General features: G+C 33.0%; 1 protein-coding gene across 2 annotated transcripts in view; it reads left to right on the plus strand.

Annotated features, from left to right (window-relative positions):
* LOC105791164 (tripeptidyl-peptidase 2) overlaps positions 1–10422 on the plus strand; it is a 31032-nt gene extending 20610 nt beyond the window's left edge. The window contains exons 25-34 of one of the 2 annotated variants that reach the window (XM_012619113.2): positions 4640–4725; positions 4821–4872; positions 4951–5085; positions 5247–5318; positions 7067–7159; positions 7788–7883; positions 8169–8267; positions 8501–8593; positions 9198–9410; positions 9778–10422. In XM_012619113.2, the coding sequence (XP_012474567.1) occupies positions 4640–4725; positions 4821–4872; positions 4951–5085; positions 5247–5318; positions 7067–7159; positions 7788–7883; positions 8169–8267; positions 8501–8593; positions 9198–9410; positions 9778–9936 (1098 nt within the window). In that variant the 3' untranslated portion in view covers positions 9937–10422. Of the gene's footprint in view, positions 1–4639; positions 4726–4820; positions 4873–4950; positions 5086–5232; positions 5319–7066; positions 7160–7787; positions 7884–8168; positions 8268–8500; positions 8594–9197; positions 9411–9777 lie in introns of those variants that run through there. The other variant, XR_001132807.2, reaches the window with a different exon arrangement.
* The last annotated feature ends 12368 nt before the right edge of the window (positions 10423–22790 follow it).

Consider the following 22790-nt stretch of genomic DNA (forward strand, 5'->3'; position numbering starts at 1 on the left):
TATTTAACCCCACACCAGAAACAAAGCCCTTTCTGTTTTCTTTCGGCCATCAAAGCTGGAGATATGCTCTTAGATCCGGAGTTGTTGGACGAGCCCCTAGTAGCGGACTGGCCACTCGCTACAGATTTGTTGGAAATGAGGAATGCCTTGGTATAGTAGAAGCATTGCTAAAATTTGTAGGGGAAGTAACACCAAAAGTTGCTGACCCTTTCCTCGGATTCGAAACAAGAACTTCAATTTTTTTAGCTAACTGGAAAGCGTCCATTAGCGTTGATGGGGCAAATAGATCCAGATAATGACCGATTTTAGCTTTCAAGTTTCCCAGAAAGATGCTAAGAGCATATGATTCAGGCAATTGGAGTTGATTAAGTAACCCGACAAAAAGATCTTGAAATTGCTCAACAGTACCTTATTGTTTCAGGTTGACCAACTCACGCATCGGATCTCCGAAAATCCCGCAACCAAAACGATCCTGAAGGCTTTTTATATACGTCGGCCAAGACAGCATGTGCAAACCTCCATGACGCTGAGAGTGGAAATGATGCCACTCCAACACTCGGCCTTCCAAGTTCAACATTACAAGGCGAACCTTACAAGCATCAGGGGTACCTTCCGCTTCAAAGTATTGCTCCAACTTGGTCCACCATCCCCGAAAGTCGGTGCCGTCGAACTTGGGACATTCCAAACGGCTAAATGGGGCTGAAGTTCCCAAAACAAACGAAGAATTCTTCAATTGTACATTACCTCCATTAGAACCCAAGGGATCCGTTTGCATCTGAGGTAGCTCGGCATTCTTAGGTAAGAACCCAGGAGGAGCTCCCAAAACCCCCTTCCCCTTATCCTGTGGAACATTTGCTAAAGACCCTGTTGGCGGTGGTCCAAAATACTGACTCAGCAAAGCTTGAAGATCACCATTAATCTCGGTTTTGAAATCTTGTAGTCGGGTATCCATTTTGGTCTCCATTTTGGTCTCCAATTGCACGATTTCCTCTTACATTTTCAAAAGTTCCTGCTGCATATTGCCTACCTTCTTTTGCAACCTTGTCGATACACCTTCCACGAAAAGGGATCGTGAAGGCTCTGATACCTTTGATACGGGAGAGAAAAGAGAGAGAGAGGTCGAAGAAGGGAGCAAAAGAGAGAGAAATCTGTTGAATAATTCCTTGAATGATGCTTCCCATGCAAAACATGCAGGTTTTAAAGAAATTACAATGAAAGAAATGACGTGGACAAAAATCTGTTATAACTAAACGCTCCGTATCACTTAATCTTAAACTCCCAGTTTTGACTTAGCTTAGAAAATTCCTCTGCTAACATTTCAGCTCGCAACAGACTCGAGGATCATGCATTAATTGACTTACTAATGTTTCTGTCAAAAGATCCAAAATATACTTTCTTTGAGAAATGAATCTATTTTTTTTAACTGGCTACTTCAATTCCCAAAAAGTATTTTAGCTTTTCAAGATCTTTAATTTCAAACTCCTCTGCCAACAGATTTTTAAGTCAAGCAATCTCTTCTCTTTCGTCACTTGTTATTATAATGTCATCAATATATACTATAAGGAGAATGATCTTACCTTTTTGATGTTTTATGAAAAGAGTATAATTCGCATTGCTTTGTTGATAGCCAGAAGAGATTATGGCTTTCTTGAACTTGTCAAGCCACGCTGTAGGAGACTGTTTCAAACCATACAAAGGTGTTCTTTAATCCACACATTTTGCCTTGTGATTTATTATCAAATCAGGAGGAATCTTCATGTACACTTCCTCTTCTAAGTTTCCATGTAAAAAGACATTTTTAACATCAAATTGTTGTAGTTCTCAATCAAGATTTACCGCACAAAACTACAAAATTTTGATAGTATTCATCTTAGCAACAGGGGCGAATGTCTTCTGATAGTCCACTCCATAAGTGAACCCTTAAGCAACCAACCTAGCTTTGGATATCTCAATTGAACCATTACCTTTGTGCTTCATAGTGAACACCCATTTTCACCCAACCGGTTTTTTTCCTGGTGGCAAAATGACTAATTCCCAAGTACTATTCTTGTCCAAAGTTTTCATTTCCTTGGTCATAGCTTCCCTCCACCTTGGGTTTTTTAAAGCTTCCTGCCAATCATGTGGAACAAACACAAAGGACAAGGACAAAACAAAAGCTCTACAGGAAGAGGATACGAGTCATGGGAAATGTAGTTAGACATAGGATGTTTAGTACAAGACCTAACACCTTTCCTATGAGCTATTAGTAAATCTAAATCATTAGTAGAACTAGGAGTTATGGATGACTCACCAAGAGAGTAAGATTCTTTGCGTTGATGGCTTCTTCTACCTTATTCCTCCTTGTGTAAGTCCTAAAATTTGGCCTATCCAAGCACCCCATAGTCTTCCCCTGAGCAGATTCTTCCCTTAGAGTAACATCTCTAAAGTAACAAAACTAGACACCACATGCATCATCTCTTCTTTCACGTGCTCCCCCTAAAAAGGTGATTGGTCAAAGTAAGATTCATCCTCACAGAAAGTAACATCCATGCTGACGAAATATTTCCTGAATGGAGGATGATAACATTTGTAGCCTTTTTGTTTAGGGGAGTATCCAACAAAAACACATTTAAGAGCCCAAGGGTCCAGCTTCCCAACATTTCGAGTGTGAATGAAGCAAACACACCCAAACACCTTTAGAGGAACAACATAATCCCTTTTTCCTTGTAGAACTTCTAAAGGTCCCTTAAAATCAAGTGTTTTAGTGGCATTCTATTAATAAGATATGGTGCTGCTAGAATCGCATCTCCCAATAAAGCTTTTGGAAGATTCATAGTGAATATCAAGGATTGAGCAACTTGCAATAAATGTCTTTTCTTTCTTTCAGCTACTCCATTTTGTGCACTAGTTCTGGGACAAGTAGTTTGGTGGATGATTCCATAAGACTATAGATGATCCTCAAAGTTGTACTCTGTGCCATTATCATTTCTCAAAATTTTCACCTTAGCATCAAACTAAGTACTAATCATCTTATGAAAAGATTGGAAACAAGAAAAGACATTTATTAGCTGATGTTGCATTAGAGGAAGAGCCAAGTTGGGACAAGAGACGCCGAAGATGCTGAATTTCATCTGAAGAAAATGTCTCAGTAGAAGCTACCTCTTTGGATGACACTTTGCTTTCGGACAAATTTGCTTGACCACGAGTTTGATTAGCTCTTTTTCCTCCTCTTCCTCTGGTGGGTCGACCATGAAGTTTCCCACAAGTCTCCTTTATATGCCTTGGCTTGCCACAATAATCACACTATAAGTGATCTTTTTCAGGATTCTTTGCTTTTGGCTGCTTTTGTGTGCCACTAGCCACCAATCTGGCATTTTCAATAGGTGTCACATAGAGCATAGCACTCCGAGGGCTCTCTTTTTGCTGAACAGGAGCAACAGTTTTCTCAAGTGAAGGAAAGGGAGTTTTGCCAAGCACCTGAACCCTTATTTGTTCATACTCATGCTTTAACCCGACAAGGAAATCATAGACCCGCTCTTTTGCAATCAAATTTTTAAATTTAAATGCATCTCCTGTACAATTTGCTTGAAAGTCATGATATAATCAAGTTTCTGCATCTCACCTTGCTTAGTATTATGAACTTTATCTCATATTCGAAGACTCGAGCATCATTTCCGTTCTTAGAATAGGTAAGAGCAACTGCCTCCCATTTTTTGCTGCAGTATCGAGTAACAAATAAGTCTTTGAAATATGCGACTCCATTGCATTAATAAGCCAAGGCCATACAAGGGAATTCTCTGAGTCCCATTTATCAAAGGTAAAGGTAGGATCATTTTCAGCTGGTTTCTTTGTCGTTCTAGTCACATATCCTTGTAAGCCTCTTGCTTTGATGAAGGCCAAACACAAGCGCGACCATACAGGATATTTCCTTCCATAAAGCTTAACGAGACTTATGAGTAAGGAAGGATTGTCGAACTAATTGAACCAGCCTTTTTCTCTGTTCTGTTATTGCCATTAGAAAAACATACTCCAAGCCCCAAAAAAATAACAGCAATAAAAACAGAAAAAATACCCAACGTTCAAGAGGAAAAACAATACCCAAAATCTTCAAATTCCCGTACCATTCAACAGCAAAGGGAAGGTTTTAACACAGTTACGAGGCCAAAGGAGGCAACCGGAAGACAAAACTCTGGTGGGGTGAAGCACACGCGCCGGAACGTGAAGAACAGAAAGGATACTGACAGCGGCACGTGAAAGACCATGCGCAAAGATTTTTGGTCACCGGACTTTAGGGTTTTGCCGGCAGTGAGAACAAAAACCAAGCCTAAAGAGGGAAACCCTAATTTTTGAGATTCTAGGGTTTAGAAAAAATATAAATCCCTAAATCCGGAATTTAGGCTCTGATGTCATGTTAGAAACGAAATTGGCAGCGGAAAAAGAAGTTTTGATGAAGAAATTTTAGGTTTTCCTCATATCTCCCTTGTGGAGGATTACAATACTTTTATACACACATAAGAAGGAAGAAAAAGGGCAACTAAATAATTTACAATCCCTAATTATCAGCTATCAAATAATAATCCCTACAATATTGTTGTACGATTAGTCAACAGTCAACAATGAGGTATGCTCACTACAGTTCCTGTGGTTATTTTGAAACTAGGATGTTGTTCGATTGAACTTTTTCTCTGAACCAGATGGCCTTGTGATGGGAAATGGCACCTTCAAATCATCTGTTTTGGTTCCAGGGTATGTTTAATTATAGTTCATATAGACACTCAACAACTCTATGTACAGTCTTTTCTTATTTGTAAATGTAGTTGACTTGACGCATTATTTTCTAGGAAAAAAGAAGCATTTTATTTAAGTCCACCAAACCAGGATAAGCTTCCAAAGGTATTACATTTATTGATGTCTCTTTTACTTTATTAATAGCATAGAAGATGTACAGTAACACTTGGATTGTTCCTTCAGAACTCCTCACAAGGATCTATATTGCTGGGAGCAATATCACATGGGAAACTATCATATGCTGGTCAGGAAGAGGGAAAAGATCCACGAAAGAATCCTGTATCTTATCAGATCTCTTATGTGATACCACCCAACAAGGTCGTGATATATTTGCCTTTACATATGGAGTATCTACATATTTTTATTTCAGCATGTTTGGTTTGGACTGGCCTAAATAGTGCTTCTATGGTTAAAATGATGCACTGCTGATATTTACCTTCTTGTTTATTCTGCCATGGTTAATAGTATTTTATTGACAGACAGATGAAGACAAAAGAAAAGGTTCTTCGGCAGCTTGCACTAAACCTATAGCTGAGCGTTTAGAAGAAGAGGTATACGTTAAACTTGGTACCTGTGGATTTAATGGATGCAAAGTTTTATTTCATCATTGTTTTCTTGTTATGAAACTATAATAAGTTCTTATTAACCATTTTAATATAATGGATAGTTGTCAAAAACCCATATAGTCATGGTTTCTTCTAGCGTTTATTGCTTTGAATATTTATTTTATTTATTCCTTTTTCAAGATTTTTACTATGAATGGTATCAATTATGAAAACTGGAACAGATTTCCTCTGGATACTTAGCTTTTCTGCAATTTGAAAGTTGTCTAATGTTCTTACCTGAGTGTTATGATGATTCTACTTTTGTGGTTATAGAACTATTATATTTTTTGCAACTGTCCACTGAGGTTCCAAGCATCAGGTTTGCAAATTTTCAATATTAGTTCCAATTTGCAGCAGGTTGTCTGCTGTAGAGGAAATACATAAATGCTGTTCGTTTCTAGATACTACAGGAAGTTAATTTTGTTCATTTATTTCTTATGTCTGAAATTTGGTAAGGCAAACAAACTACAAAAGTTGTTCCCTTAATAGCTAAAAATTTATATCTGACATTCATTCTGATGCTTTAGTCTGAAAATAGCTGTGCTACACCATTCTTTACAGTTTCAAACTTACTATCAATGACATAATACATCTTAACATCTTTGGAATCTGGTCACTGTTTCTGTTTGAGTCCTTCCATTTCTGTGGGATCCTATCACTGTATAGTAAAGTGTTTGTTGTCAATGTGTTTGATACATTAAGGGTGTCTTTGGTTTGCCGAATGTAACATTACACCTTGTAATCTTACATTCTAGAATAAGATTATCTTGTTTGGATTCTCAACATTCTGGTTACCTCGTAATCTGATATTTCCAAATAGTGTCAAGATTCGGAATATAGGGTGTAATCGCAATACCACCCATTCTTTAGGTTATCTTAGTTTACGAGCATAAAATTAAATTTGGACCAATTTACCCTTTATTTTTTTTATTTTAATTAGTTTCGTCTTTTTTCCTTTTTTCCCAAATAAAGTTCAAGTCTAACTAAAAACAAGAATCTCTCCTTTTTCTTTAACAGCAAAACGGTAAATTTCATATTTTAAAACTATAATTATTACATTTACTCTAAAGATTTATTTATTAATATATTAATTATGATTATAAATATGATTTATAAATTTATTTCAACATCATATAATTACTTATTAATATATAAATTGTAATAAAACAATAATTATTATAATTTATCATAATTATATTAAAATTAAGACTAAAAAGTATTAAAGCAACTAAATTTGTTAAAATAACAAACTCTATAACAAGAATAATTTAGTAAAATGTGCTTATAGGTAATCTTATATTCTGCCAACCAATCATCAAATTCTTGCATGCCAACCAAATGAACCACACAAGATAATGTAACATCCGCATTTCACCCCGTAATCTTACATTACCATAATCTTATTATTGAAGGTAATTTTACATTCCTTAAACCAAACACCCTTTAAGCATTTGCAATGTTGTCATGGGGGCTGATTCCGAAGGCAACTCTAAATTGCCAACTTGTAGCAATTACCATTGGTAATAAATTGCAATGGTTGAATGGCTGAATAATAATTAAAATTGCATGTTCTATTGTTGTATCCTCTCATATCAATTCTTTGCTTGTGATAAGGCCTTATACTTTTCAATTTAAAACATCTATTTTCTTTGATGTCAACATATAGAATAATGCTTGTTCAACTCTTCAATTAGGTTCGAGATGCAAAGCTAAAGGTTTTTGGAAGTCTGAAGCAAGATACTGATGAAGGTCGCTCAGAATGGAAAAAGTTAGCTCAATTGCTCAAGGTTAGAACTCTATGTCAACCTTTTTTTAGTTTAGGTATATTCTTTCCAAAGATTAGAAGAAAGGTGCATCTCTTTCTGAGGAAGCATCCTCTCTCCCTAGGCATTGTTTGAAGAGTTAGTTTTTTCAAACTTTGTATCAAGCAGTCACTGGGCTAGTGTCTACCACAATCCAAGTCTAGCATATTTTCTGTTTTTTTCCTGTTGAAAACTGAGGTATACTTGTAGCAAAATCATATATAGGAATTAGAGATGTGAAAATTTATATACAAGTTACGCCTGAAACAATGATTTCCTGCACCAAATTTTGTTAGCTCTTCAAATACAAGCTGAATATTGTTTTATAACTGTCTAAATTGTTGTCAAACATGGTGAAGAAAGTTTTGTGCCAGTGTTACACATGCCAATTTTTCAATGTGAGAAGGTTGCTATTGTAACTACTTGAATTCATCTGTGTTTAAATTGGCATATAATTCCTGAAAGTAGAATCTGTTTTATATGACATCTATATCTAGATATAGATTCTTACTGCAAGAACAGATGGTGTCTTTCTTTTAGTAATTTGGAACTGCTCAATTGGCTGTAATTTGTGCTTTGTATCAATTAACATTTATTATGTGCTATCTGGCAGTCTGAATACCCTGAATACACTCCATTGCTTGTGAAGATCATGGAAAGTTTGCTTTCTCGTGACAATATTGATGACAAAACCCAGCATTATGATGAGGTGAGTATTAGGGAAGCAGAGTTTGGTATGTAAACATTGATGCCTCTCTTATGTCTGCTTGGGAAAGTGTCTTGTTGAGGTTGCCCCTTGTTTCGTTGAAGTTTATGTGCTTGGCAAGACGTACTGGCTAATAATTAATTCTAGCTAGGAGTTTACAGATATAAAAGCAGAAGCTTTGAGACAAATAATCAGGGTTTTGTCTGTTCAACTTCACAATATTCCAAAACTAAAAGGGGGAAAACCTAAACTAAAAATAAATTTTCTTAATATAATTTGACCATGCAGGTTATAGATGCAGCAAATGAGGTGATTGATAGTATAGACAGAGATGAACTGGCAAAATTCTTTTCACTCAAAAGTGATCCAGAGGATGAGGAGGCTGAGGTACTACTTAGATTGCCTGTTTGCCTTTCCCCTTCCCCTTCCCTTAACCATGCTGTACAATTCCATTTAGGAATTCAGGAAAGTATATTATCAGAATTAAAGTCACTAAACATGCTACTTTCTTTTTTTAAGAAGTTTGATGCTCTTGAGTGTGTCATCCATGCTACTATCTCATCTCTTTATGTATACTCACAAGATTTTGATCTTTACTTTTATGATTTTTATTTCTTCAGAAAAATAAGAAGAAGATGGAGACTTCTCGCAACCAATTAGCACAGGCACTATACCAAAAAGGACTGGCATTGGCTGAGATTGAAACTCTAAAGGTAGTCATTGGTATACATATCACATGGTTATGTTCTAATAACTTGTATCCTAGCTGATATTGGCTACTACCAGTAATTCGTTTTCTTTAATGAGGGGAAGAGAATGCAGAGATGAGACTGAAATAACGGCATGTAAATAAAATCCATGACCACTCTCAGAAAGTTAAATCTTTGGGGAGGCTTAAGGACTTGAATATCTCTATCTTATCTCCCTCCTGCGTAGGACCATAGTCACCAACATAAGTCAAGGATTTACTTGCTTTCTTCACATCTTGTGAGCTAATGGAAACATGAATGTAAAACAGCAGTATGTCATTGTTGGATCTTCCTCTTTATTGTTTTAGGGGGCAGGTTGATATATGTAATCAAAGATTTTCTACTGTCGTAAGTCCTGCTGCACAATTTTCCTGTACATTAGTCTACAACTTTAGTGGGAATCTTTTAGTTCATTGTTTTATAGCATTCTTCATTCTGATGTTGATTATATTCTTTTACTGTAAAATGAGATGATATCTGCTCATATACAAGACATGTAACAACAAAATCAGTAATTGTAGCTTATCATCTTCATAAGAATTAGAATTTATTGTCTTTACTGCTATAGGGTGAGAAAGCTTCAGTCTTGGCTGCTATTGAAGGCACAAAAGACTCGGACCAAACTGGAGGCCAATCTGCTGTGGGCTCTGATGTCCAGTCAGATTTATTTGAGGAGAACTTTAAAGAACTAACGAAATGGGTAGATCTGAAATCCTCTAAATACGGCACTCTCTCTGTACTGCGTGAGAGACGATGTGGAAGACTTGGAACCGCTCTAAAGGTATTTTCTGTCAGGATAATCTAAGTGGCATAGTGTAGTTATTAAACTAATTATTACTATTTGGAAAAAAAATAGCACTTAGTCATTGTTATATTACTGATGGTTTATTTCGCATGTCAGCCTGCATAAAAAAATTTATGAAACATATTTGATTGAAGAAAAGCATGATTGTCAGTCCCATTCCATAAAAACCTATGCATGTGCTAATTAGTGTGCATTGGGCTTTTGATAAGGTTTTGTTTTCACATTAATGCGTTGGTTGACTGTAAATGTGGTAATTTCCCCTGTTACCGGATAGAAAATTCTTCAAATGAAAGCCTAAACAAGTGGCTTCACTTGAGCTCAATTCAATTATCGACTGTTGCAGGTAGTAAATGAGATGATTCAGGATGATGGAGAGCCTCCAAAGAAAAAACTCTATGAATTGAAGCTCTCTTTGCTTGATGAAATTGGATGGAGCCATTTATCAACATACGAAAGACAATGGATGCATGTGCGCTTCCCTCCAAGCTTGCCCCTATTTTAAGATTGCTCAAAGCCTGGTTAGTTGCCAGTTCCAGTTCGATATAAAAAAAATTGAACACAGAGGATAAATTTTTTGTTGTAACAAAATAGTTTGTAATGATAAAATGCAATTCTCTGCTTATCAAAATCTGGTTTATGGGGACTGCCCCTACACTGTATAGCTACCCTCACACCACGATCAGCATGGGGCACTCTGTTGTCCTTTTACCCAAGATGGTGGATATGAGGTGGTCGGTGGCAGATGGGAAAACTCAAGTTTGGATGAGGATTTGACATTTGATGTAGTTTGGGGTTAAATTAAGGGGTTGCCTAAATGTGATAAAGAAGCTGGAAGTCTGTAGTTGGGGGATTGGATATTGGCTTAACAGGTTTCAACACTCTAAAAAAATGACCTGTTGATGGTGTTTGAATCAATCACAACCTCTGTGTCTGGTGTTGGAAAGGATCATGATCTTGTGAATTTGTTTATTTGAGTTCCATTTTTTTATATTTATGTGGGTCCTTAATTTTCCTTTTTTTTTCTTTTACAAATGTAAAAACATAAAAAGTTATATCATCATCATCATCAAAATAAGTAAATTTATTATTTTATTTAAACTTAAATTAATTAATACTAAAGAATAGAGATGATGTGCTGGTTGAGTCTTGAACTTGGTTGATATTGGTATTGTTGTTAGTGTAGGAAGACATGAATTCGAGTGTGCTCAAGTGTGTTTTATCATTTTATTTAAGAGTTGGTGATACGTGTTGCTTATTGTGGATTTAAAAATTAAAACAAATAACTATATAATAATCTCTTCATTAATTTATAAAATTAAAAAAAAAAATCATTATCAATGTAACAAAAGGAAATTGAATATATTCTTTCACATTTTTCTTATGAAAAATTAAATTTTCATAAATTCTTCTTATATAATTATTGATTGAACAATTAGATTTTTGAAGCCATAATTTTTAACTCTGGATTTAATTTCCAATTTTAAGAACTAACTTCGAGGATTATTTCTATATACCTTGAAGAAACTATCACAAGATTAGCAACAAGAGTAAATCTAAACTGCTTTTTTTTTAAGGATTTTCTATTTTCTTAATTTTATTAATCAAACGGGTTATAAAATATATTGTTTAGAAGAAAATAATGAAAAAAAGGAAAAGGAAAAAAAATTAAAGATAAACTCATTGGTATTAGGAATTGACTTAGAAAACAACTTGTTAGTTTAGAGAGGTTTTTATTTTTTTGAGTTTTAGAAATTTATAGATGTGAAATTCCTCTATTAAAAGCTGGAAGCTTTGGTTAAGAAGTTTGTGGATCAAATTTATAGAACTTGTAAATATGAAGGGTTAAATTTATAGAATATCAAATATTGCGAACTAAATGTGTTATTGTACTGTTTAAAAAAAAGATTTTTCGTTATTAATTTAACGGCAAGTAATCAAAACATAAATGGATTCAAACATTAGTACCTAAATTAAGGGTCCGTTTGATTGCCAGTAAAATATTTTCCGTAAAATGATTTCTGGAAAATGTTTTACTTTTCGTAAAATGATTTCTTGGAAAATATTTTACGGTGTTTGATTGAATCTATGTAAAATATTTTCTCTTGTTTGTGATTTCAAAAATATTTTCCGGAAAAATTGTTTTACATATATTAATAAATTTTTATATTTTATTGCAATGATTTATTTATAATAATACTCAATTATTTATATACATATTAATAAATTTATATTTTAAATTGTTTTTACATATATTGCAATGATTTATTTATAAATAAATAAATCAAATTAAATATATAATAATACTCAATTATTAAGCTAGAATATTAACCATCATAAATTGAAAATAATGCTTTTAGTGAAACCATGAAAAAGGAATGCTACCGAAAGAAGAACAAAATCATATAATAGATCCAATGAAATCTGTCAAAGGAGGGGTAGATACAATAGGTCTTTGAAAACATTGTTATATGCAGCCCATCAACTTCAATTCAAAACCATTTTCACATGCTGTACAATCTCAGCTAGAACCAAAACAAAAAAAAAAATCAGTCTTTAATGGCATTGTGGGACTGCCTTTCGCAACCAACCCCAACTAAGTTCCAAAATGAGGGTCTAAACTTGAAGACCAACGTCAATTCATTGCCAAACAAAAAAAAAATGTATGATTTGATCCAACTATTAAAAGTTATTTTAAGTACCCTTTGTTGAGTATCTACCAAAAACTCTTGAGTTATTAGCTGACTGGAGCTCTATGAGGAATGCCTTTCCTTTTCTTCACTCTTTTCCTAGGCTTTAATAGACTTTTGGTCACCCATGTCTTTGTCTCCTCCGAAACATCAGTTGATGAAAGAGATGATTGCTTTTCTTCTGTACTTATTTCAGGTGAATTTTTATTGTATTTCCATGAAACATAAGGGAATTCTCGTATCGGTAATTCAATTTTATCGGTTCGGTTTCAGTGTCATATTGAAACACAAACATTTGTTTATGATTCGTAAAAGGAAATGAGGGAATTCAAGTGGTGAAAAAATGGGGTTGAATTTGCATACCTTGCATGCGATAGAGAAAAATCTATTAGAAGGGTCTTGAAGGTATCTTCCACAAATTTCGTCGATGGTTTGGCATCTTTAGCTTGAGGCCGAGGGTTCAAATGTACAGCTTTTTCACCATTGATTTTGTATGTCGGGCAAACGATTAAAAATCATTACAGTAGTGTCATGAAACTATGTATCATATCAAATTGCTGGAAAAGTTTATCAAAAGAGAAAAAAAAGTGGCAATCAAAGCAATCATTTGGATGATTCTTCAAACATAATGATATGATTCAACAAGTAGTTTAATCAAAAACACATTATATATGGATCCTAATTAGTGATTTACCCCAAAAAAATAATCTTTTTGACCACATCTATGATACTACCAAAGCAATAAGGTCAATTGAATTCCCTGAGGTCATTTTGTGGCGCAAGTGATGGCTCATTCGAGATATGCATAAATAGTTTATGACAAAAAAAAACAAGTCCAGATATTCAAGAACAACAGTTTGAGGATAATATTCAAGGATCTTTAATAAATATATATGCATACATACATGTATATATTTGATCCATTAGCATAACAATAACTGTTCTAAACAAACTAGCATCTCTGTAAACTGAAGCCTAAGTTATCATGAGAAATAATTTGATGATGATATTCTATACCACTTGCAACTGTAATAACTTGGGGTCTTTGATAATGTCATAATAATCAGGGACATCGCGAGCATCAACTGGTTCCTTGAATGGCCAAGCATCAACATGGTCATGCATTGACTGCTTGAACAAAACCAATTTGCTTAGAATCTAAGGAAAATCATGGTAGGAGATGCTCTCATAGACATCTAATGTCAAATAAACACTTGGAGAGAATCAAGTTATCAAGAGTAAAAGCGAAAGGGCAATGACTTATTAACATTTATAATTATACTGTAATTAGGCCAGTGCAAGAATCCTAAAAGTTAGCATTAGCTTCCCCAGCATCTTAGACAAGGTTTTTGATTGTGAGAAGGGGGGGACATGCATGCTTTTTTTTACAAACCTATTAACCACAATAAGGAAACACAGCAATGATTATTCAGAATTATACCCAACAACAATAATAATGAAGAAATTATATAGTAAACATAATTATGAGGGCACTAATGAAGATATATGCAGATGAGGACCAATTAAAAGTTCAGAAACTTGCCTTTTAAAGTGAGCGCAAACCACTTAAATGTTTCTGATTTGTCGCGTTGTCTGCAGAAACAATTAAGGCTCTAAATCGAGTATGACCCCATTGATTAGGAATCCAACTAGCTTCCTCTGTTACCAAATCAATACAAATTTATACATACTATAACCAAGCAAAGCGAGAGCAATTACTATAAACAAAAAAATCTAAACCCTAAAAGTCAAAACCAGTAGAAACAGCAAGATATCTGTTCATAAATTATAGGCAAAATACATGTTGATGACAGAGAGAGAAACCTTCTGGGTCTTCTTTTCTCGACTGTGGCTGCTAAGTTTCTTCAAAATACAGAGGTAAGGATGACGGTCGGTCGACCGACGGAGATGACGAGGCAGAGATTTACTTGGTGAGGCCAACGAAGAGAAGGGACGATGGACAGAGAGGAAGGGAGAACGAAGAGAAGGGAAAATGTCTTACGGCTTAGAAATCGGTAAGACATTTTCCATAAATTGGCTTTGCTTTTACCCGTGTTTTGGAAAATGTTTTCCTATAGGAATTCATTTTCCACGAAACAAACACCGGAAATTAAGGAAAATATTTTCCGGAAAATATTTTCCACCAAACAAACAGACCCTAAATATTTTTAAAGTTAACGAACGAGAGAACAAATTGTTAGAAAACGATAATATTAGTAATTAATGTGTAGCTTTACATAATGAAGTCGAAAACTTTCTAATAATTGAATGAGTAACCAAGGATTGAGGTTGATTAACAAATTAACCAAAGATGAACTTTAAAAGCTAATTAACTAAAATTGTAGAATAATTAACTGAAGTTTACCATAAACATTTATGTAGAAGAGATTGCACGAACGACCCCTCAACTCGGACATTAGAACCAGAAACGTCACTCATTAATGTGCATTGGGACAGCAACGGGATCATCTTCATTTTTGTCCATTTATAATTCAGCTTATCTCATTCTAAATGTTGTTTTTTTAATATGAACCACTTCAAATTTCAATATTTAAATATTTTATTATAAAGATTAGGAAGTTTCAATATTTTAATTTTCATTAGCAGTTTATTAAACCCGTAATTGAGTTAGGAAATTAGGAAATATCTTTCTATAATTATTATCATTTTAACAAAAGGAATTTAAACTCGCGCTAATTAGATTACTAAAACCTTAAATTTACCATTCAATAAAAACTTAATTTTAATGAATTTTATACATTTTGTTTCAATATACACATTTTATTATCTCTATCAATTATATATTTATTCTAATACTAATATTTTAGAATCATGACTGGATTAATGTCACTTTCAACCGGTCAACAACTAAATTATTAATTTACCAAAAGCATTACTAAAAATCTAATTTATTAATTATTCCGGTAGATTCCCACAGCTTCTTATCTTCCCCACAAACCCATTAAGAAATAATTACCCATTTAGATAGAATTCTAGACGGTGAGTAAAACTCGATTTGATTCAAAAAAGTTGAAAAAATTCGAATTTTAAATTAATCCATTTTTTCAAGTAAATTTGAATGCCTACTTTATTGGTTTCTTGTGTGTAAAGATTATATTTGTGCTGTAATATTTATGGGAAAAACCCACAACATTCAATTCAATGCCTCCATCTTTTAATTTTGACGCAAGAAAATGACTTAAAATTCTTCTAACCCAATTTCCTGCCCTGAAGACTATAACAATCATAATAAAATAAAAAAACTCATTTTCTTTAATGCTGATATCAATTCCTAGCTGACCTTCTACATATTTTGAGATTTAGCCCCTACAATCTTACTTTTTCCAATTTCAAAATTGCACACCAATGATTATCGCTTTTGATGGTTCCTGTCAAAATTTAGGGTTTAGGGTAAGGATAAAATAAGAATATTTACGGGGTTAGTATGAAAATATATTGAAGAACGGTTAAGTAATTTAACCGAGAAAATCATTAATTAAAGTTCAGAGACTAATTTGTAAAAGTTCAATCTATATTGAGTTTTAAATTAGAAAATGCTTGAGGACCCAATTGGTAATTAACCAAGGGACCAAAATAATTATTAAATAATTATTTCTTATGTGATAGTGGAAAATGATGATGACAATCATTGGTTTTATAATTATAATTAATAAGTAAATAATTATCTTAATTAAACAAATAAAACATGATTAATTAATAAACTAATCCTAATATATATATATTAGATGTTAGTGGATGGAATCAAAAAGCCATCATCTTCTCTTCGGCTGTCCAAGTGAAGAAGAAAGAAAGAAAATTTTCCTTTTCATAGTCTTTGCAAATTGGTCTAAAATTCTTAACGTATTCATATTTTTCTTGAATATATGAATTTTGAAATATGGAAGTTTGATTTAGCTAACTTATATTTTAATTTATTTAATTGTTATGTCATTAAAAGCATAATTGATGAAATTAAGCTTAAAATTGAAGTGATTGTTAGATAGTGAGATATGTCAAGGATTAAGTTAGAAATTAAGTTAAGATTTATAGATAATTTTGTGACATTAGGGACTAAATTGGATAAATTGAAAGCTATCATGAAATTATGTTATAGATTGAAAGTTCTAGGTCCCTAATCACTACACCAAAACAGGCTTTTAGCGGTGTTTTTAGCGGCGGTTGGATAAAAAACGTCGCTAAAGATCATTAGCGGCGCATCATGGAAACGCCGCTAAAAATAAGCATTAGCGGCGTTTTCCATAAAGCGCCGCAAAATACCTAATCCCAACGACGCCGTTTTCTGAGCTTTTGGGGATTTAGCGGCGTTTTTTAAGAAATTGTCGCTAAGGCTCAGGCATTTAGCGGCGTTTTTAAAAAAGCGCCACAAAAAAAGTAAGCCCAACGACGTCATTTCTGAGCTTTCGGGGATTTAGCAGCGTTTTTGGGTAAGCGCCGCTAACGCTCAGGGCTTTAGCGGCGTTTACGGTAAAGCGCCGCAAAGAAACATAAGCCCAACGACGCCGTTTTCTGAGCTTTTCACTGATTTAGCGGCGTTTTTAGTTAAGCGTTGCAAAAATACCTAAGCCTAACGACGCCGTTTTTTGAGCTTTTGGCGATTTAGTGGCGTTTTTTAGAAAGCGCCACAAAAATACGTAAGCCCAACGATGCCGTTTTCGGAGCTTTCGGGGGATTTAGTGACGTTTATGGGTAAGTGCCGCTAATGTTCTGGTTTTTAGCGGCGTGTTTGACAAAGCGCCACAAAAATCATTTTATCTTAATTTGTTTATTATTTATATTTATTAAATAAAATTGAACTTATTTCTAATTGAATATTTAAAATCTTTAGAAAAAAAATAACACGTAGAAAGAATTTGAAATAAAAACACATGGAAAAATTAAAATGTTATTTTTTAAAAGAATTTTAAAGTTTTTTAGGTACATGATTATTGATTGTTTTTTAATTTATAATCATAAAAAATTTCTTATATAATCATAAAAGAGATAGTATTAATTTAAATTTAAAATATTGAATTAATTAATTCTCACTATAATTAATTTAGGGTTTTAGGTTTAGGGTATAATATATATATATGATTATTAATTTAAGATTTTATCTAGGTCAGATTTAAGGCCGGGTTACTATTTTAAGGTTATTATAATTGATCAGGAGTGTATATATATGGATTTAGGGATTATGGTTTAAGAGCTGATCAGATTTAATGTTTAGGGGTCGGGGGCTGGGTTAGACGTTAGGGGTTAGGAGTTAGGGATTTATGGTTTAGCCAGAGATTTAGGCGGGTCGAGTAAGGGTATTGGGTTTAGATCTTACATATGTAAATGGAATAACAAAGCTTGGTGGACACTTGTATGGATTTAGGGTTTGGGATTTAAGGTTTAGGGGTTAGGGGTTAGAAGTTAACAGTTAGGGACTTAGGGTTTAGATCTTAATTAGTTTTGAACATAAATAAAAATTATTAACCAACCAAATCTGAAATAATTAATAAAACACCGCATTAAAGCACGATAAAACAATAATTCTTAAAGAAATAGAAAAAAAATCAATAAATAGAATAAAAAACAGAGCTTGGTGGACACACTTACATATGTTAATGGAATAACAATGCTTGGTGGACACTTGTATGGATTTAGGGTTTGGGATTTAAGGTTTAGGGGTTAGAAGTTGAGAGTTAGGGATTTAAGGTTTAGGGATTTTGGAGTCAGATCAGAGTTTTGGGTTTAGAGTAATTAGTTTTTTTAAAATATATTTTAAAATTTTAATCTAAACCAATTGATGTATTTAATTAATATTAGTTTAAATAGAATTAATAAATAAGTTAAAAAAAGTATTGATATATATATATGGATGGATATATATATATATAGGTATAATTAATTATTTTGGATATATATATATATAGGACCAAATTATAAGAAATGAAATAAAAATACAAACAAAAAAGACAAGAAAACCTAAACTTTATAATTTTATATAATTCTTATAAATATTACTTAAAAAGTTTAGAATTAATTATTTAAAACGTCACCGTTTGGTTTAAGTAAAATAATTATTTTGTGGCGTTTTTCAAAAAAACGCCAGAACTGTGCATTGAAGCTTAATAAAATGGCGCAATTTTTTATTAGAACTTTAACAATTAGTGGCGTTTTTATTAAAAACGCCGCTAATGCTTAAGCAATAGCGGCGCAAAAGTGACTTAAAATTTTGGTTGAACGACGCCGTTTTTGTCCATGATTTTTAACTTAGCATTTTTTCTATTTTAACAAAACGGCGTCGTTTATTGGCTAAATGTCGACGTCTAACTTAAGCAAATTAATTTTTAGTGGCGCTTTAAAGGAAAACACCAGAAATGTGCATTAAATCTTAACAAAACGACATCGTTTCGGATTAGAACCTTCATTCTTTGTGGCTCTTGTCTAGAAACACCGCAAGTACACAAGCTATAGCGGCGTTTGTTCAATAAACGCCGCGAAAGTGTCTTAAAATTTTTGCTAAACGGCGCCTTCTCTGTACATGCTATTATACTTAGCATTTTCTCTATATTAATTCAACGGTGCCGTTTCTGTTAATTTTTGTAGCGTTTTTATACAAAACGCCGCAAAAGTGACATAAAATATTGCCTAAACGGCTTCGTTTAGCTTAAGCAAATTAATTTTTACTAGCGTTTAATCAGAAAATGTCAGAAATGTGCATTATAGCTTAATAAAATGGCGTCGTTTTGGATCAGAACTTTAACTTTTAGTGGCGCTTTTTAGAAAACGCCGTAAATGTACAAGCAATAGCGGTGTTTGTTCAGGATGCGCCACAAAATTGTCTTAAAATTTTGTCTAAATGATGTCGTTTCTGTACTAGTTTTTAACTTAGCATTTTCTCTAAATTAATCCAACGGCGCCGTTTCTCTTAATTTATAGTGGCGTTTTTACAAAACGCCGTAAAATGACTTAAAATATTGTCTAAACGACCCCATATAGCTTAAGCAAATTAATTTTTACTGGCGTTTTTACAGAAAACGCCAGAACTGTGCATTAAAGCTTAATTAAACGGTGCCGTTTCGGTTTGAACTTTAATTTTTAGTGGCGTTTTTCAGAAAAACGCCGCAAATGTTTCTTAAGCTTTAGGTGAAACGACGTCGTTTCTGTACCGTGTTTTAACTTATAATTTTCTCTATATCTCAGCAGGTAGAAAGACAAACAGAAACAGAACAGAGGAGAAAACGAAAGGGGTAAAAACGAAAGAGAAAAAACGAAGGAAAAAAGGGAGAGGAGAACTCAGAAATCATCAGAAACAAAGCATAACGTACGAGTCAATATTGAGAGGATACTATCAAAGCTGCAGAATTTGTGGTTAAAAGGTAAGCTTTTTTTCTTTAGAAACATTGTATCTTGATTTAGGGTTTTGGTTCACTGTAATTTGGGAATTTGAGGTTTAGGGTCCAAGTTCAATCACCAAGCTTGTACAAGTTTGTTTGGGAATTTGGGGAATTTGGGAATTTTTGCGTGTCTAGGGTTTGGGAAGAAGTTTCGATCTTGTGTGTTTGTTTTCTAGTTTGTTCTTCTAATTGTTGAAGGGCCCCCAAAAATATTTATAGTGTTCTTATGTTCATGTTTTGTTCCCCATGAGTAACACTGCATTTGCCCAACTGTTAAAGAAAGGAGAACTGAAAATTGTGGATTAACCATTTGTTACTGCTCGTATTTAGGTAAGTTTGCTGATTTTATTTTTATCAACATTTGAATGGCTTGGAATTTTTGGTGCATTTGTTACTGCTCGTATTTAGGTAAACTGCTCTTTATTCGTTATATATTTTTAAATTTTTCAGAATGTTGCAGTAAAAATTGTTGAAAGTAATTTTCTTAGAATGTAATCGATTTTCCAGCACTCTGTAATTAGCTCTGTAATTAACTCGTAAATTTTTATAACATGTTTTTTTTTGGTGAATTTAGAGTAATATAAACATATTGTTAATAATTTGTTTTATATAGATTTTTTATTTTTATTTTAAATCGTGTTTTGCGTAGGCTATTTAGAGAATAATTTGTCTTTCTAAACTTATTTCATATTTGTATAATTTGGTAGTGTTTGAATTCAAAGAAAAATCATATATCCATATCATGTTTGAGCTTTTCTTTTCATGTTAATAACTTTTATATGTAAATTTTGACACATTTGTGTATTTATAATGTCTTCATGCCATGTCATGTTTTTTTTAAATTTATTTTATATATTTCATGAGTTTTTATATTATTTTTTATAAATAAATAACACTTAGATATTTAAAAAAGAAATTAAATTATAATATATTATTTAAATAAGTTCTCATAGTTTTTCTTTTTACCTAAATAAGCTCCATTTTTTTTTAATCAACAATTCCTGATGCATAAATAAAAAGAAATCAAAACAGCCCCGAAATAAGCCCCATTCTTTTTTTGTTCATGATAATTTATGATCTCTTTCCAATTATTTAATGATATTTCGATGATTTTTTTTCACGTCATTGACACATAATTTTGGTAATTTTTTTACCCTGAACCATGAACCTCGAACCTGAATCCTGAACCTTGACACATAATTTTGGTAATTTTTCTTTTTCATGTATTTTCTTTTTCATTTCATTATAAATCAAATCAAAATAAAAATAAAATAAAACAATGCTTACCACATGGCAAGCAAATCATATATATATATATATATATATATATAACCTCTCTTTTCATCATTTCTACTCACCTCTTTAATTTAGTATGAACCATAATTTTAATATGTAAATTACACAACACAAATAAAACATAAAAAAAGTTAAAACATTGACTTAAATGTGTAAAAATTAAAACATATATTTATTTGTTTTTCAATTAAATTCAATGTAATAACTTACATATTTATATACATTTTAATGTATATATTTTAAAATCTATATTTTTTTTAAATTTATCAATCATATCATAACTTACTTAACTCAAATTTATCAATAATATATATCATAACTTATATATAAACTTACATAATACATATATATATATATATATATATAGAAACTTGCATAACTTATATAATAACATAATAACTAACATAATACATAACCTACATAACTTACATAACTTACATAACTTACATAAATTAAATAACTTACATAACTTACATAACTTAAATAACTTACATAATACATAAACTTCCTAACTTACATTATTTACATAATACATTGCCTACATAACTTACATAAATTAAATAACTTACTTAACTTACATAACTTACATAAATTAAATAACTTACATAACTTACATAACTTACATAAATTAAATAACTTACATAACTTACATAAATTAAATAACTTACATAACTTAAATAACTTACATAACTTACATAATACATAACTTACATAACTCATTTATGGTTATAACTGGCATTTTAACTTACCCGTGCAAATTATTGTCAACGTTAGACTTCAAGAATTAAGAAATGGTCCGGTCTTGGATGAATTTTTCAAGGGTTAGCAACGATTATCGAAATGGAGTACAGACTTTTCTAAATTTTGCATTTTAATATGCAAGCCAAGAGAACATGATTCTTTGCCCGTGTAAGAAGTGTGTCAACATAAACTGGCATTATCGTGAGGTTGTATACGAGCATCTAATTGTTGATGGGTTTGTTCGGGGTTATAAACAATGGTTATTTCATGAAGAATGCCCGCCTAGTACTTCCTCTTCAACGATGGATGTATCTTATCCTGGTACTGCTTACCATCAGTTTGATAGAGGGGATGACATGGAAGGTATGTTGCGGGATGCATTTAATATGCACAATCATGGTGTGCAGTCGTTCCCAGCGGATTTTGTGGCATCTGGTGATTGTAATATTGGTGGAACTGCTTTTACCGAACCGGGAAGTAGTGTACCTCATGAAGATCCGAATGGAGAAGCGGCGAAGTTCTACGCTCTACTTAATGACATGAATGAAGAACTGTATGAGGGATCAAAATTTTCAAAAATGTCCTTCTGTGTTCGTCTTTTTCAGTTAAAATGTTTGGGAGGGTGGACTGGAAACTCGTTGACAATGCTGTTAGAGTTTTTGAGAGAAATGTTTCCGTCTGCAAAAATCCCTCAGTCATGCAAAGATATGAAGAAAATGATAAAAGGTTTAGGCCTTGGGTACAACAAAATCCATAGTTGCCCAAATGACTGCATGTTGTATTGGGGCGATCGAAAAAACCAACAGTGCTGTCATGTATGCGGCCAATCCCATTGGATAAATAGAAGCACAGAGGATGAGAATGACGATGAAAATGATGCACAGTTGAGGAAGAAGCCAGTCAAGATTTTGCGGTATTTTCCCCTGATACCGAGGCTTCAAAGGCTTTTCATGTCGTCCAAGACAGTGGAGTCTATGACGTGGCACCATGATGGACGAACCGATGATGGATTATTAAGGCATTCGGCAGATTCTTTAGCTTGGAAATCATTTGACAATAATTTTCCAAGCTTTGCAAGCGATCCTAGGAGTGTGAGGCTTGGGCTAGCATCTGATGGATTTAATCCTTTCAAGATCATGAGCACTACGTACAGTACTTGGCCAGTAGTGCTTGTTCCTTACAATCTGCCTCCGTGGATTTGCATGAAGCAATCTTCCCTTATCTTATCTATGATTATCCCTGGAGAG

Source organism: Gossypium raimondii, chromosome 8, assembly GCF_025698545.1.
Source record: "Gossypium raimondii isolate GPD5lz chromosome 8, ASM2569854v1, whole genome shotgun sequence".
Classification (NCBI taxonomy): domain Eukaryota; kingdom Viridiplantae; phylum Streptophyta; class Magnoliopsida; order Malvales; family Malvaceae; genus Gossypium; species Gossypium raimondii.